The sequence below is a fragment of the Amphiura filiformis genome, chromosome 13 (assembly GCF_039555335.1).
Source record: "Amphiura filiformis chromosome 13, Afil_fr2py, whole genome shotgun sequence".
NCBI lineage: Eukaryota > Metazoa > Echinodermata > Ophiuroidea > Amphilepidida > Amphiuridae > Amphiura > Amphiura filiformis.
Window position 1 is genome coordinate 67,152,379 of NC_092640.1, and position 17,289 is coordinate 67,169,667.

A 17,289-nucleotide genomic window follows, 5' to 3' on the forward strand; every position below is an offset into this window, starting at 1 on the left:
AATAAACTCGTGTTATATGTTATGTGTAATCGTATTGCGGCCCATTATGGTTGCAGAAAAAAATTACGCATCCGGGTCTAGAACTGAACATAATATAATGTTTTGTTAGAAAAATTAATAAATAATCACATCAAAAAACCTGTGGCTAATAAATATCGATAATATTATGTTTGAATTTTAATGTCTATCCGCATTAGGCATAAATGCGTCATAATTACTAAAATCAGGTGGTAATAATGGGCCGGTAAAGTTCAAGGCTATGAATTTGCATTGGAACGCCGTTAAGAGAATTTGGTTTAGAAACTCATAATTTTGTATAGGGATACGAGACCGCATTTAATCCAAATAATAATAATAATTAACCACACGGAGGAATTCTGCTTCAAAATGTTTATAGTGATGTGGACCATACGCGGGTTTTTGTTTGCGTTTTGCATAATATTGGGAGTTGGAGAAAGGATAAGATATGATGGGTAAGTCTACTTGAATACAGCCAGTTTATTTACATAAAAATAAAAACAAATTATATGGCTTAAGGTGGTACTATATACACCCCCTGATAAATTCTGTGACTAATTTTGCATTTTTCTCAAAAACAACTGCACAACGGTAAAAAAGTTATTTATATTTCAGCGATTCAAGACAAGTGGTTCATAATAATGTAAATGAGGTACATTCTATCGGTACCTATTTTCTTATCATAAATAACGTACCGTCAAAGTCAAATAAATTCCAGTGTAGTAACTGGATTCCTTGCCCCTGGTCCATGGGGGCCAAAGGAGGCATTTTTGACAATTGAGTTACTTTAACTATTACCTTGTACAAACATTAGGCTATCATATACTGAAAACACCAAAGGTCTAACATATTTGGTTCTAAAGTTATGATGTGTTGTGATGTCTATTTTCTTTTGTATTTTAAAGTTTTTTAATCCATATTTTTGCCTTTATCTCAATTTCAAATTAGCCGCCTTTGGCCCCCATGGACCAGATCGTATCACATATACATAACGTTTGCTACCAGTGTTTTATTATTTTTGAGAAAAATGCAAAAATAGTCACAAATTTATCAAGGGGTGTAATAGTCCGAGATATTGTTATAGCTTTTAGTAATATTTCTTAAACTATTACAAGCAACTATTGACTTGTTTTGACTAGAGCGGGCATTTAATTATTTCACAACAATATTTGATTTTATAAATAAGTGAAGGTGGAGTTGTACTCTTTGTTCATTCATCATTATTGTTGATATTATTAAAGTCAGAAAATGGCAAGTAGAAGCAGTTGAAAGTTATTTTAAAGGGCATTTCGTGATCCACAGCATCATCCCCACTTTTCTCAAAAAAAAGTTGAGATTTTTATATCACTGGAAACCTCTGGCTACATAATGTTTATGTACAAAATATTTCTTGCAGATTAATTCGTTTAGCAAAGATATCGTGAAATTTGAATTTCGTTCTGGTATACCAGAACGAAATTACAACACATTGTCTATGGAGCAGTGTAATACACATAATCATGCATAACTCGCAAACGCAAATCGGAATCAACTAAAATTTTGGGAATAAGCTGTTTTCGTGGATATCTACTGAAAAATGTCATAAAAAGAGGATGCTAGGATCACGAAATACTCATTTAAATAATATAATATTCTTTCTGCATGGTAACACAGGCTGTATCAAAATGATTGGTAGGCCTAGCCATTTGTTTTCGTATATTATCATTACTACGATGAATTGATATTACTATGAAGGTCAAAATGCCACATGCCAGACGGGCTAATGCTTTTAGAATATTACAAGTCAGACATTAAAAGTACATGCCATTGGCGTGCGGAGGTGTGTATGTAAGTCCAGCCCTGATCATCCCAAAGCTCCTCCTTGATATGGATACTCGGCCTGATAGCAACAGCTGTTCGCGCCACAGCACTGTACTAAAATTCCAAACGGTTGATGTGATTGCTTATTAACCCTAACGCCCCAGTTGCTTTTTGGCGAGGGGAAATAAAGAAGAAAGGAAGGAAGAAAGAAAGAAAGAAAGAAAGAAAGAAAGAAAGAAAGGAAGGAAGAAAGAAAGAAAGAAAGAAAGAAAGAAAGAAAGAAAGAAGAAAGAAAGAAAGATAGAAAGAAAGAATGAAAGAAAGAAAGAAAGAAAGAAAGAAAGAAAGAAAGAAAGAAAGAAAGAAAGAAAGAAAGAAAGAAAGAAAGAAAGAAAGAAAGAAAGAAAGAAAGAAAGAAAGAAAGAAAGAAAGAAAGAAAGAAAGAAAGAAAGAAAGAAAGAAAGAAAGAAAAGAAAAGAAAAGAAAAGAAAAGAAAAGAAAAGAAAAGAAAGAAAATAATAAAAAAATTGAAGGACAGAAAGTAAAGAAAAGAAAAGAAAGAAAGAAACAGCTTGTATATAGGATGTCTGGAAGCAACCTTTGACACAGCGGGTCGTCTTCTTGTACATTTGAATGCAAAGGCAGTAATGCAAAAAAAGTATCACCTGATCAGGTTGTTTTCTAGCCGTTTCTAAGAAAACATCAAGCCTAGCGACACCGGCTGAGTTCCTCGAAAGCGCTCACGGTAAGTGGTAAGCGAAACAAACAAGTAGTGTAACTGTTGAAGTTTAATTTAATAACTTTCATTTCGAAAGTTGTTTTGGATAAAATATGTATAACAAATTCAGTTAATACCGGAATTTATCTAAAGGGTTCCTATTCATGTCAAGGGCATGAAGATTTGGTCACTCTTGCTGGTCTTGGTATATAGTCGAATGTCAGTTCTGGTTTGAAAATACTGCAATTTCTTCAAATAATATTACTCAACTCAAAAAGGAACAGAGCGACAAAATGGGTCACTTGAACTTAATGTTGATTAAATTGTACTCAAATTGAGTAAACATTAATCAATATTGAGTTCCATTTCACTCGTTGCTCGGTTCCCGTTTTATTCAACATGAGTAATTGTTACTATACTGCGACAAAAAAGCATCAAAAATCCGTGATCGTGTGAATAATCCGTGAGAAATCTGTGATCTAACACAGATTTTCACGAATTTTTCAACTGGTCACAGATTTTTCACAGAATAATGTCTCCTGTTCATTCCATGCCCCCAAGAGGCAAATAGGTATCAATGGTTTTTTTAGAATGACGTCATACAATAATGCAGAATAACACCTGTTAGCCAGTGTCGTGCCATGCAGCAACTGGAACGGCTGTATTTCCCGGAATACGTTTCAAATCTTACATAGTATTAGAGAGGGGTACTAATTATCAAGCAAAATTTTATAGATTATGTTGTAAATGTTTTATTGAGTTGAAATGACTATCATATAATAATTGTTTGATGTTTTAATGGTTAAAATTTAAATTTTATGTTCAAGGTTTCAAGCTCTATTACCAACAAAAAAATGCCGGTAGAATGTCAAAATCGCTCGGATAGAAATGGTAATAATAAACCCCTTGCCAAAAATATCAACTCAAATTTATGTTTTACTGAGTGAATGTTTGTACTCGGACTCTTGGGATATTACCATGTAAGTGAATGGGCAATGCTGTGTAAGCAATTCTCCAAAAACTGATAATAAGACCATGGCCGAATTTTCTGGGATAAGAGTAGAACCCTTGCTTGGATAGTAAAACATCTGATACGCCAACGGTTAGACTGAAAATTGCAGTAAATCAACGTCCACGTTTGACGGTGTGGATATGACATTCGTCTTCATTTGCAAGTAAATAAAATTAGTGTGGGGTTTGGTATGTTAGTTGTAGGGGTTAGGTGTGTATGTCGATTGTACGTCCACTGTTAGTCTGAAAATTGCAGTAAATCAACGTCCTCGTTTGACGGTGTGGATATCACGTACGTCTTCATTTGCGAGTAAATAAAAGTAGTGAGGGTGTGGTATGTTGGGGTTATGTGTGTATGTCGGTTGTTAACGATGTTTGAGGTGATGTGTGTGGGGGTGGGGTGTAGTTAAGCTTCAAAATGTCTTCCCCAAATCAAATAAAGTTAATTCTATTGCAGCGAGAACTGATTTAAAGCCGGTGTGTTTTAAGGTCAATGTTACTATGTTCACTGATGTGATTTCAATGACGTCACAACGACTTATTAGATTTTTAAAAGAATGGGATCTCCTTTATCGAAATAATGCCATTGTTCTTATGTGTCAGCTTTATTTGTCTCAATATTTGAGACTTACCTTCATTCCGGATATAAAAAAAACTACAGGCAGCCACAAGATGGGAAAAGTCACGTCATCACATCCCAGTACATAGAGAAAAGTTTTCAATAATATAAACATTTTTAGATACATATAATGTTATAATGATCATTTGTGTATCGTATTATTAATATTGTTTTAAGCTTATCTTGGCATTAACAGCTGAAATCTATATAGGATAAAAAGCTGACGAAATTTCGGCAGGGCACGAGTGTCTGCGCAATGGGGTCGCCATAGATAGCTGGTCTTTGCCTTCGTACAAGACAGGCAAGTGTAGCCAGCAATCGGGCTAATTACCCTGATTGGAACCGACTGTAATGAGGTCTTTTATTTTATTTACAAGATGAGCCACGAGGAGAGCGGAATTATATTCTTATTGGTCCTTCTTGGAATTAAACCCGGGACCTCTCGTACCACTGAACTTTAATTCACATTCCATAAATTTGTCGCATCCTAAAAAAACGTTAACCTAATTTTGGAGACGGGCATAGTTTATTAGCCAGGCTAGATACAAATATGCATTATCTTGGATTTGTCTAACTTGACCTTATTTGTTTATTCCATAGATACCAGGTGTTACGAATTACTCCAGAAAATGAAAACGAACTCCGCACTCTTCACAATATGCAAAGCTCTAGCCTTGGAGAAATGGTTAGTTGTGGCTGAAGAAATTAGCAATAGTGTCATATACGTACCAGTCCAACGTCACCCATCGATAAAATGTCAGAAAGTGCTTGACTAGAATACTCGCGCATGCGCCAGTTTTTGCCAAATCATGGTGCTACATAATCACGTGTATTATCTGGAAACACAGTTTAGGCGCTCTGTGAAAGTGGTTTAAGACGACACAGCTGTTTTGGCAACATTCTAAATGGGGGGTGCAACCCATATATTTTTCTATAGGTCTTAAACGTCATATGTTGTAATGTTTGCTACCAACCAATTGCTATCGAATTTGTCCAGTTGTACCAAAATAAGTACAAGATTTTCCCCACGTAATGCTGCCACGTCGTCATAATATTCAAAAGTACCAAGTTTAAGTCCATAATTTTACCAGTGAAAAAATAAATACATATTTATAAATACGTATTTATATACGCACGTGACTCATGGGTAGACGACATACCAAGACCAGCAAGCTTGACCAAAACCTCATTCCATTGACTGCCGTTTTTGGTATTATTCTGCCGCTTACCGCCTTTGCATTCAAATATACATAAAGATCACCCACTGCATCGAAGGTCACTTCCAGAATTCATGTCTACATGCTGTTATTGCAGCGCGGAGGTGGTCACGTGCGTATTTATAAATACGTATTTATATTAATAGTCGAAGCAAACTGAATACGATGTGCGTAACCACAGCTAACCTGGTAATATAAGACAGTAGGTGTACATTTTATCCTTAAAATTCATGAATTAGCGCAACATAAACGATTAGTTTAAGTCATTTGGGTATAAATACCAGCGTACGAGTTATAATCCCAACAATTCCTCGATATTTTCTTTAAACAGATTGACTTCTGGAAGGGTCCAACATTTGTGAACAAACCGGTTGATATCATGGTATCACCGGATTCAAAGGATTACATTATCCATTCGCTTATGCGTGGAGGAGTTACTAAAATTATTACATTTATTAAGGATGTGCAAGCCATGATTGAACCACCAAAGAGGCGCATGGTTAGATCAACAGAATTTGATTACTACAATTTTAACACAATTGAAAGTGTAAGTTTTTCCTTTCTTTCTTTCTTTTTTTATTCTCATAGAAAGTTTTAAATCTTTAAAAACTTCAATATTAATGTTGCATGGTATCAAAAATCACACGTAAAGATGTAAGCATTTGATCATTGTCATTCTTGGATCAAATGTTCTTTTGAAAGTTAAAATATAACATATTTGCACAACCTAAAGAATTAAAGTTAGGAAGCTTTCAATTGCATAAATCAAAGTTTTCTCGGACAAACTGTTATTCATCTTCAGTGAAAGCATGAATAACGTAACACCGTTGGATTATAAAATAGATGTGGACTAAATTTAATCAGATACACAAACTTTAGGAAGCGGTGAGCGGGTATGAAAAAAGCGCCTGTTGATCAAACTTGGAATGAACTGCATTGATGCGCACATTACGTAATCGTTAATTTCTTCGCAACCAGTCAACCGAATCAAATAAAATTTCGTATGTGATGCAACATAAAATAGGCTATGCGCTACATTTTAAATTGTTTGATTCTCATGTCTATTTCTCGACTTACGTTCAATTTTATTCACTTGGTTTTTTTTTTTCTGGGACACCCTGTATACATAACTTTTGTTACCAGTGTTAATAACCAGAGTAATAAATAATACACCATGGCTACAAAAATGCTCTCTCTCTCTGAAGTCGTGTTCACACGGTCGGACTTAAGTCACTTATTCCCTGTAATAAGTTACTATTACCGGTTGTAAATCACTTATTACCGGTAATAACTCACTTATGTCCGACCGTGTGGACACGAATTGACTCTCTCTCTCTTGATTGATCGATTGATTGGATAAATGAATGACAAATTGAATAGTCTATCTGTAACATCTGTAATAGAGGCGTAATAACTTTAAGCTTGCAATTGATTTGTAGATTAATCGTTGGGTAACCGATACAGCCACAGAATACTCTACTGTAACTGAAGGATCTCTGGGTAGTTCCTTTGAAGGAAGGTCTATAAAATACCTCAAGGTAATAATCTTATGATTTATTAGAACTAAAAGTGGTTTTGCATGCAGTAAGGCTGGTGAGGACAAAGGAGGTTTGGGAGGTTAGGGAAGGAGTTGGGCTTCACACCAAATAGTGGTATACACCAATCCGAGAAGCGTTTACTGTATTTGGCCCTCTATTGACGGAACCACGGATGTACCAGTGCGGGAGATATAATGTGTTCAATCAATTCATGATCGTGTATTGAAAATCACTGCTGTGTACAATTCTGTATAGCACACTAACAAGTAATCGATGGAACCCCCGACCTTGGGACACCGCAGTAATGGCGTAGTTGGATTGGTGTATAGATGAATCCAACGAGCCAAGTGGTGGTCAGAATTCAGTCCAGTCGGCCATTACTGGGTCCCGTCTGCACCAAATTGGTGTTGTTACTGCCCAATTGGGTGGATTAAACCCGCTTAAAAATCGATGTTGAATTGTATTGTGTTGTAAACTTTCATCATTCTTTTATCTAGTGTAACACGGGTGATGGAATGCAGTTTAATATCCTCGCCAAGGCCACATCATTTCACATTTTAGGTGGGATAGACCTAAAGGGGGACCCAGCTATGGCGGCCATTGAGGTGTAGGAATGCGTGAAAATGGATTCGTCTATAGGTGCATAAATACATTTTGAAGAGGATTGTAATCTGCGCCCTCAGTCAATCAACGTTTAATGACAAGCATAATATAAAATACGAAGGATTAAGGCTACTGTAGACCTGGGTTATTCCTGTAATCATATACATATTTATTTATATAATATATTTGAATAATATTTCATTACAAGATTTCACAGGGAGGATCAAAGAAAGCCGTAGTAATGCAAGGAGGCATGCATGCTCGTGAATGGCTATCACCAGCTACTGTTATCTACTTAGCAAAAAAGGTATATTTAACACATTATGACTATGATACTTACAAGGATAGAAATACGATGTCCAAAATTCAAACAACTGACAATTCTACATTACATTAGCCGCATTTCCTCATACTACGCATACGACGCGTGATATTTGGTCGGGGAAACTAATGATTTAATCTTGAGCTATTTCGTATTTTCTCTCTTTTTTTATTTATTCAATTATTTAGCAGTACTCTACTTACTTATCTATACGCTTTACATTTAATGAACATTTAGGTTATCGTTTAGGTTACCGTTTTATTGGGGGGTGAATTATTTCAGGATTTAACCTAGTCTACTGTAGTAGAACATTTTAATTTATCATCCCCTAATCCCTATGGAAAATCTACCAATCCTGTTCTGATCCAACAGCTCAGGTATCCATGAGAAAAAACTGGGGATATGTTATGTTTTATGCATGTAAAGGTATGAATTGTTTATCAAAAAAGGAATGCAGAACAGTCTAATATCTACCAAGTCTGATAACAATGTTCGAATTTTACCCCTTTGGGAATTTATTTGAGGTCTGGAAAATTTGTTTATGTTGTTTTCACGATGTACCTGTAATTTTCAAAAATATTATCTTGATTTTTTGCTCGAGTTTTGCTCTTATTATTTCATTTTCATCAAATTTACAGCTTGGCGAAGGAGGTCCTGAAGCGACTGAAATGCTCGACAAGTTCGACTTTTATATAATTCCTGTGTTGAACGTAGATGGCTATGCATACACATGGACTAATGTAAGAAATGTATGTTTTCAAAATACGTAACTAATTAAAAGAAATTCAGTAGTCTGATGAAGAACTGTTATCACTCAGCAATGACGTAGATTTCTTTTTGACATGGGGGTGGGGTTGGAAAAATGTCTTCAAGTATAGAGAATCCAGCACCTTTCGGAGATATACTAAGTTAATGAAATGAATTTGGAGAAAACCTTACGCATTGGATTTAATCGTGGTATTTTGTGGTAGCTATGGGTGTTACTGTTAGGGTTAATATAATTTTCGTAAATTAATGGTAATTGAATGATTTCTGTTGCAATTAGTGGTGTGTGATTCCTTAATTTGATTGGTCTATTATTGCATTACAGAACAGAATGTGGCGGACGACTCGTTCACACTATAATTTCACGTATTGTATAGGAGTGGACCCAAACAGGAACTTTGACATTGATTGGGATGATTCGAAAGGTAAACTACGTTATTACACTTCATACCAATTCATTGATCATTCGCAACAAGACATAACCCAAGTATAATGAAAGACAAAGATAAAAATAATTTATCGCGTCTGTCAATCAAATTCGAACACGGTTTGTTTACAAGTGTCGTGATGATGACTTTCTGAACGCGGCGGTTTAACCGGGCGCCTTATTGTTAATTTCGCACCTTTAAGCATATAAACCATCTCAAAGGTTAGGTCTTTATAGTAGAAAACTTTCTTTCGCGAAGGCACCATGTCAACAATGCCTAGAAAAGTTGTTTTTTGCCTTGTAAAAGTACGTAATTTTTCGCCATTTTCTGCTATTCCTTTTCTCCGATCGGCACCAGATAAATCGGCCTTCCTTTTACGCGCTATTAACCTGTGTAAACCAATCAAGGATCGTAATTGACAGTGACATCAGACGCGATAAATTCTTTTTATCTCTGTCTTTCATTATAAATTGATATGACCTATCTTACCGGACGACAGTTTTCCCCTCTATTCACGATATCATCATCCTTAGAGACAAAAGTTCGTACGCTCTATCGTTAGCGTGTTTTTTGATCCGCGAAGGCATTCTATATGGTGTGCTTTGTTGTCCGAAGCAGATATTGCAGATCTAATTTTGCACTTGAACTATGATGCTCGATTTCGAAACACCAAATTTATGATTCGTAAAGCCGCAAAGCTGTTCAAGACGTAGGCATATTGCGGGAGAAGGGAATCTGTGTGCAGAGCCTAGAGGAGCTCTCGAATCTGAAGCTTAACTTCAAATTAAAACAGGTGATAGGCCCACCGTAAATTGGAAAACGCCTAGCGCCTATTTTCTTATTAAATGTTATGAATTAGTTTTATTCTCTCATATATGTATATTAGGTGTAATAAAATAAATACTACGTGATATTTTCAGGGAAACAGGGTCACTATTTTTACCTCGGTACTGCCTACCGATCTACCACCAAGTGCCTCGGGATAAATAATTTCCCCTATTTCCCTTCAAACCATATAGTATTTGTATACTATAAGATTCCTATCGGAGGCACAAATACACCGCCGCCAAGATACTTTGCAGGGAATGTGTAGTACCAGTATAGTAAAAGTGTAGTACCTGTGCAGTCCTACTGCTGATGGTTGCTGTGCAGTAGCAGCATTGGTGTTATGTAGGTACTTTTTGTGCACCAGTCAGGCACATTGGCGATGTGCTACTTGTGCTGGCGGCCGCAATAATAATCATGTATGCTCGAAGATTGAACAATATGTTCGCAAAGAAGAAACACTTTCAAAGAAATAAGCAATACCCACACACATAGAAAGGGTTTACTTTTTTCTTTCTTGCTTGCATTATCTTCACTCTCCCTTTGTCCAAATTGTTGCATTTCATTTATCTAGTGCAAGTCAACGATCGCTCGAGCACGCGTTTCTCCCTTTAGTTAACGCGATGCGATTGTACGCTCCTTCGTGCGTTTTTAATCATCGCTTACTGTTGTACGAAACCACAGGATCGCAGCAATAATATGATATCGTTGAACAAAACCCAATATATTGTTCACGACTGTTTATGAAACAAATCCAATGATTATAATAATAGATCCATAGGTCCATCAAATGTTCAACTTTATTTATTGGCTTTTTAAATCTCATAGGAGGCATACTTGTATACCAGCTTATTTATACCCATTTTTGGCAGTGGCGTAACTAGGGTTGGCAGCGCCCGGGGCAAGAAATAATATTGGCGCCCCTACCCCACCCGAGAATATCTTAGACGCGGGCAGTGGCGATTAATTGTGGTTGCGAGAAGTTGAATATTGATTTTGTGCTGAAATGCGCAAAATTTTGACTTTCATCGCTTGGAGAGGCGCAGAATCGATGCTGAATTGATCAATTTGGCGCTCCCCTAAGGGTGGCGCCCGGAGTACGTTGCCAACCCCCGCCCCCTAGTTACGCCACTGATTTTTGGATGCGTATTTGTATTTTATCAATAATTTCTTTAAATTAATTTGCAACAGATGTAGGTGGGTCTAGTGCCATCCCTTGTAGCGATACGTACCGAGGTTTAGAGCCGTTTTCCGAGGTTGAAGTTGCAGCACTTCGTGATTTTGTGATCAGTCTCGGCGGCGGCACGAATAATAAGCACGGTGGAAATGTGGCTATGTACATTGACTACCATACTTACAGCCAACGTTGGCTGTTCCCGTTTGGCTATAAAACATGGGACGAACAAAGAACGTCCCGTGCCCTGCCGCGGAAACCCGGTGTTGGTGTGGGTGGTAATGGTGTGTCCGGCCGTAACAAGGATCGAGTATTGCTGGTAGGTATAGTTATCCCCCAGGAGTTATCCCAAACGGGGAAGAGATACGAACTGTTGAAACCGGCAAGTCAAATGTTACGTAAATGTTTCTCAAGCCGAGATTAAACTGTGCATCGTTACGATATTTCAATTTAACTACTTCCTACTGATGATATTTTGCTCAAAGTCGATTTCATCGATACGGACCACAAATCATGAACCACAAAATAGTAAGGGGTCACTCTATGAAATTCGTTAGATAAAACGGGTGTATTTTATTTTTTTAAATATAAGTTGCGCAATTAGATCAGACAAATAAAATATAGCGTCACCGTGCTCGTTAGGAGTTCTTTGTATTTCTCCAAAAATGTATTAAAACTTACACACCTCGATAGGCTACTAACACGCGTACAATGCCAACACGAAACGCACGGTATTCGTTGCACGAAACGCTTCTTATGTTACGGATCCGGAGATCTTAGAGGGGTAATTAATGGACTAAAGAGATCCAGACTAGCCACAATTATAAACAACCAAAGTGCCAGCATCGCCCGATAATGAGGGCCGATCTTTCCATGAAGTGCGACAGAAGAACTTGCTATAATTAAAGACAGAGATAAAAAGAATTTATCGCGTCTGACATCATCATACTCGAGCACGGCTTGTTTACAAGTGTCGTGATGATGACTTGCTGAACGCGGATTTTTAACCGGGCGCATTATTGTTAATTTTGCACTTTGAAACATGCAAACCATCTCAAAAGTTAGGTCTTTATAGTAGGAAACTTTTTTTGGCGAAGGCACCATGTCCACAATGCCTAGAAAAGCTGATTTTTGCCTTGTAAAAGTACGTAATTTTTCGCCATTTGTTGATATCCCTTTTCTCCGATCAGCACCAGATAGATTGGTCTTCCTTTTACGCGCTATTAACCTGTGTAAACCAATCAAGGATCGTAATTAACAGTGACATCAGACGCGATAAATTATTTTATCTCTGTCTTTAATTATATGCACATCGCCTATTTTTACGGTCTGGCGTGATTATTAGAAACCTGTATATGCGAGAATTTACAGCATACAAAGCTCTTGGACTCTTGGTGAATTATCTGCATTAGTCTATAGGGTAAACACACTCAGGCTAAGCAATAGATTCTAATGTTATTTGATCACCATTCTTACCATTATTTAGCAAGGTGGTGCAGAAAGAGCAGTTAAAGCATTGAAAAGAGTACATGGAACTTTTTACGACGTAGGCGATCTTATGACAACTATTTGTAAGTTTAGAACTTTTTTATGACACCTGTTTAAGATTAATATTTTTTATTTAAATACCATACATACCAGTGATATACAATACATAACGTGCCTATAGCCCCCTCTCGAAAACTTTTGTATTGTATTATTATAATTATACTGGCTTAATAAGCATTTTGTGCCACTTTGATTGCGAACTTCTATGATGGAGCCGTCCTTTTTAATGGGCTATTCCATTTGAAATCCACACTACCCCTGTGGAAGATTTTGGAAATATGTTTCACAGAGGCAGTATGAATTTTAAATGGAATTAGCACATAAGGCAGCTCCATTTGAATTTCACACACCCTCTGAGAAAGCTTCGCCCTGAATATTTCACTTAAGTTGTGTGAGTTTCAAATGGAGCTGCTTAATGTGCTAATTCTATTTGAAATTCATACTCCCTCTGGGGAACATATTTCCAAAATCTTCCACAGGGGAAGTGTGGATTTCAGATGGAATAGCCCAATGGACATTAATTTTACATGTAACGTCAGTGGTTATGAAGCAAAGGTTTGGAGGGCAGTATCATGATTTTTGTCTGGGGAGCAGGTAATGGGGTAGCAAATTGGGCTTTTATTTTCTAAAATGCGGGATGTTGGATGAGTATTGGTTCTGGCTGGGTGAAGCTGGGAACAAAATGTAAGCGTTAACGTGTCCACTATGCTTCTCTTTGAGCTACCACTGAGTATTGAGAGGGAGGCATAGGTTGGAAAACTAGAAGAATGAAAAGAAGAAGAAAATAGAGGGAGAAGGAGGAGGAGGAAGAAGAAGGCCAAACACTTTAAGAAATATGTCGTTACCGAAAAATTATTTTATTTGTTATTTTAGATCCAGTAACTGGTGATAGCTGTGATTACATGTATGAAGTACAGAACGTTAAATTCGCATACGGTGTAGAAGGGCGAGATCAAGGAGATGAAAATGGTGAAGGCGGGTATGGATTTATTGCGCCACCAACTGAAATTCAGCCTAGCGGTGAAGAAAATTGGGCTGCTCTTGTAGCTCTTTGCAAATACGTATTTCAGCACATCTAAAACACGACGTTATTTGCTTAAAGAATTAACTAATATTTTGATGTACCGGTATAAATAAGGCACACAATGGGATAAAAGCAATAAAAAGGAATTATTATTATATATGTGACTCGACCTGACCCGCTCAGGTTAAAGGTGGAAATTTTGAAAATTACTACCATTACTAACTTTCTTGTATTTATTGATGTTGAATCCCCTGTAGTTAGGTCAAAAACCTCAATTTGGTGACCACTCTCTGGCTAGTAAGGTCTATGGACCATTTAGAAAAAAAATATCCCCCATGTCCCTCGCGAAAATCCCGGCATTTTTCGCTAGAGGCAAAAGTCCAAAATGGCCGCCGCCACCATTTTGAAAATTTAAGTTTTGAACCAGAGCACCTATAATCATGCACAAAGTCACTTTTTCGGATATGTCGAGTACAAGGATTCCGATTCTGACATTAGTTTGACATCATGTTCACCAAGAAATCCAAGATGGGGGCCGGCACCATCTTGAAAAATTTAGATTTGAACCAGAGGACCTAAAATCGTGTACAAAGACACTTTCTTTGGATAAGTCGACCACAAGGATTTCGAATCTGACATTACTTTGACATTACGACCTCATTTTTACCCAGAAATCCAAGATGGCGGCCGCCGGCGCCTTCTTGAAAAAATAAGTTTGGAACCAGAGTACCTAAAATGGTGTTCAAAGACACTTTTTCGGGTAAGTCGACCCCCAAGAAATCCGAATCTCACATTAATTGGACCAGGAGGGTGAAAGTGCATAGGAACAATGACGGAAACTACGTCACGCTATTGTTCGCCCTAGGATACATCATTCGCCATTTTGTAAATATTAACGCATGATCGTTGCTTTGAAATTTCCACCGGATAGTCTGTGGATAGCGTAAGAGCATGCTTTGACAATGCGCAAAAAAATAATATCATGAAGATGTTTAAGATTGATTCATAGATATTTCAAAAATTACCGTCATATTGCATAGATTCACCAAAGAATGGTTTGTTAAGTACTATACTTATATTTAGTAATTAAAAATCGGGAGAATTTTAAGAAATCAATGTTTTTACCTGTCGGTATTACAACTCGTGAAACACATTAGTGATGTGCCTGGGTGACCTAAATCTACTAACCTTTAACGTTTCCTCTATGAACTCTAACCCTCCTGCAATATGGCGCCTATTGTCTAGACCTAGGTTACATCTTCCGGTTTGGTTATGTAACCTAGGATGCTTATCCCTTCGTATAGATCCCTGATTGGACGTTATAACATAATTTTTGCCCAGAAATCCAAGATGGCCCCCATTTTGGTAGAGCGTAAATGTAATTTTTGAATGGGAGCACCTAGGATCATGAATTAACTCCCCTTTTTTGGCTAATTATAAAATAGTAATGGATATGGAAGCATATGTGTGTCATTTCAGCTTGATCTGGGTTTACGTCCCTTATCTGGGGTTTAGATTGCTCTATCTGCGGTTTACGTCCCTTATCTGCAGTTTACGTCCCTTATCTATGGATAAGGCACCTTATCTGGGGTTTAGATGCCTTATCTGGGATTTACGCTCCTTATCTGATGGAAGGTGCCTTCTCTTGGGGTTAGACTGCCTTATCTGGGCTAACGTCTCTTAGCTGGGTCTAGATGCCTTATCTGGGGTTTAGACTGTGTTATCCTAGGTTTACGTCCCTCATCTGAAGTTAAGGCGCCTTATCTGGGGTTAAGATGCCTTATCTGGGGTTTACGTTCCTTATCTGGGGTTAAGGCGCCTTATCTGGGGTTTAGACTGCCATGTCTGGGGTTTACTTCTCTTATCTTAGGTTTATGTTCCTTATTTAGGGTTAAGGCGCCTTATTTGGGGTTGTGACTGCTTTATCTGAGGTGTACGTCCTTTATCTGGGGTTACGGCGCCTTATCTGGGGTTTAGACTGCCATATCTGAGTTTACGTCTCTTATCTGGGGTTAAGGCGCCTTATCTTGGGTTTAGATGCCTTATCTGAGGTTTACGACCCTTATCTGGGGTTAACGACCGTTATCTAGAATTAAGGCACCTTATGTGGGGTTTAGATGCCTTATCTGGGGTTTATGTTCCTTATTTAGGGTTAAGGCGCCTTATTTGGGGTTTGGACTGCTTTATCGGGGGTCTACGTCCCTTATCTGGGGTTACGGCGCATTATCTGGGGTTTAGACGCCTTATCTGGGTTTAGAATACGATATGCTAAGGTTAAGGCATCTTAGCCACAGGTAAGGAACGTAAACCCAGGATAAGGCCGTCTAAACCACAGATAAGGTGCCTTATCCTAGATAAGGGATGTAAACCCAAGATAAGGCAGTTTAAACCCATATAAGGGACATGAACCCCAGATAAGGCGGAAATGACACACTTATACTTCTGCTCTCATTCAAAAATCACATTTACGCTCTACCAAATGGGGCCATCTTGGATTATGCAAAAATTATGTTATAACGTCAAATTAATGTCAGATTCGGATTTCTGGGGGTCGACTTACCCGAAAAAGTGTCTTTGTACACGATTTTAGGTACTCTGGTTCAAAACTTATTTTTTCAAGATGACGCCGGCGGCGGCCACCATCTTGGATTTCTGGGTAAAAATGAGGTCGTAATGTCAAAGTAATGTCAAATTTGAAATCCTCGTGGTCGACTTATCCAAAAAAGTGTCTTTGTACACGATTTTAGGTCCTCTGGTTCAAAACTAAATTTTTAAAGATGGTGCCGGCCACCATCTTGGATTTCTGGGTGAAAATGATGCCGTAATGTCAAACTAACGTCAGAATCGGAATCCTTGTACTCGACATATCCGAAAAAGTGTCGTTATGCATGATTATAGGTGCTCTGGTTCAAAACTTAAATTTTCAAAATGGTGGCGGCGGCCATTTTGGATTTTGGCCTCTAGCGAAAAATGCCGGGATTTTCGCGATGGATATGGTGGCTATTTTTTTTCTAAATGTTCCATAGAAGTCGAATCAATCATCAAACCTTACTAGCCAGAGAGTGGTCACCAAATTGAGGTTTTTGACCTAACTACTAGTCTCTTAAGTACCTTTTATATGTCCCTTTTTGTGTATTTTTCTCCCCACTTTTTGCCTATATTTCTGTTTCATTGCCGACTTTAGCCTGATTCTCCAGATCTGGTCGCATATTTTCTGTACAAATATTTTGTTTAAATGCTCCACCAAACGATCAATAATCTTAAATTTGATAATGATATCTCATTTATATTTGAAACAATATAATATTACATACTATACAAAATTCCAACATCGCTGGAAAAAATCGAATAAAACAAGTTGACCCAATATCATGTGATATAATTACCAAACTGTACTTTTTTGTGAGGAAAAATAGTCAAGTTGCACCAAATTTTTACATCTTCTGGGCGTACAAGTGTACGTGTGTATTCAAAGATGTAAATCGCAACCTCTTTTTTATTCGACCCTTCTTGCACACATTTCATTGGACAATTTTGGCATATAAACCACACATATGAATGAAGTAAAAATTTCACACCTCACTTTTGCTTTATATTATAATGATTTCTTACAAACAAAATCGACCATATTTGTAGTCTCTGCTTTGTATACATGTTCAATATCATTGACAGTCTTTAA

At 37.4% G+C, this 17,289-nt stretch overlaps 1 protein-coding gene across 1 annotated transcript; it reads left to right on the plus strand.

Moving 5' to 3' along the window:
• The first annotated feature begins 329 nt into the window (after positions 1-329).
• Positions 330-15,949, plus strand: LOC140168674 (carboxypeptidase B-like). Its single transcript, XM_072192086.1, has 10 exons — positions 330-473; positions 4,767-4,851; positions 5,715-5,930; positions 6,823-6,921; positions 7,733-7,831; positions 8,485-8,586; positions 8,937-9,036; positions 11,056-11,357; positions 12,525-12,609; positions 13,460-15,949. Exons 1-10 carry the CDS (start codon positions 388-390, stop codon positions 13,663-13,665), a joined length of 1,380 nt encoding a protein of 459 aa, XP_072048187.1. The 5' UTR covers positions 330-387; the 3' UTR covers positions 13,666-15,949.
• The last annotated feature ends 1,340 nt before the right edge of the window (positions 15,950-17,289 follow it).

What these genes read in the sequence shown, in the direction of transcription:
- LOC140168674 (XM_072192086.1), top strand. Translation starts at nt 388, where the DNA reads ATGTTTATAGTGATGTGGACCATACGCGGGTTTTTGTTTGCGTTTTGC. An exon ending in GCTCTAGCCTTGGAGAAATG is followed by an intron (nt 4,852 to 5,714) that starts GTTAGTTGTGGC and finishes TTCTTTAAACAG; the next exon opens with ATTGACTTCTGGAAGGGTCC. An exon ending in ATGCATACACATGGACTAAT is followed by an intron (nt 8,587 to 8,936) that starts GTAAGAAATGTA and finishes ATTGCATTACAG; the next exon opens with AACAGAATGTGGCGGACGAC.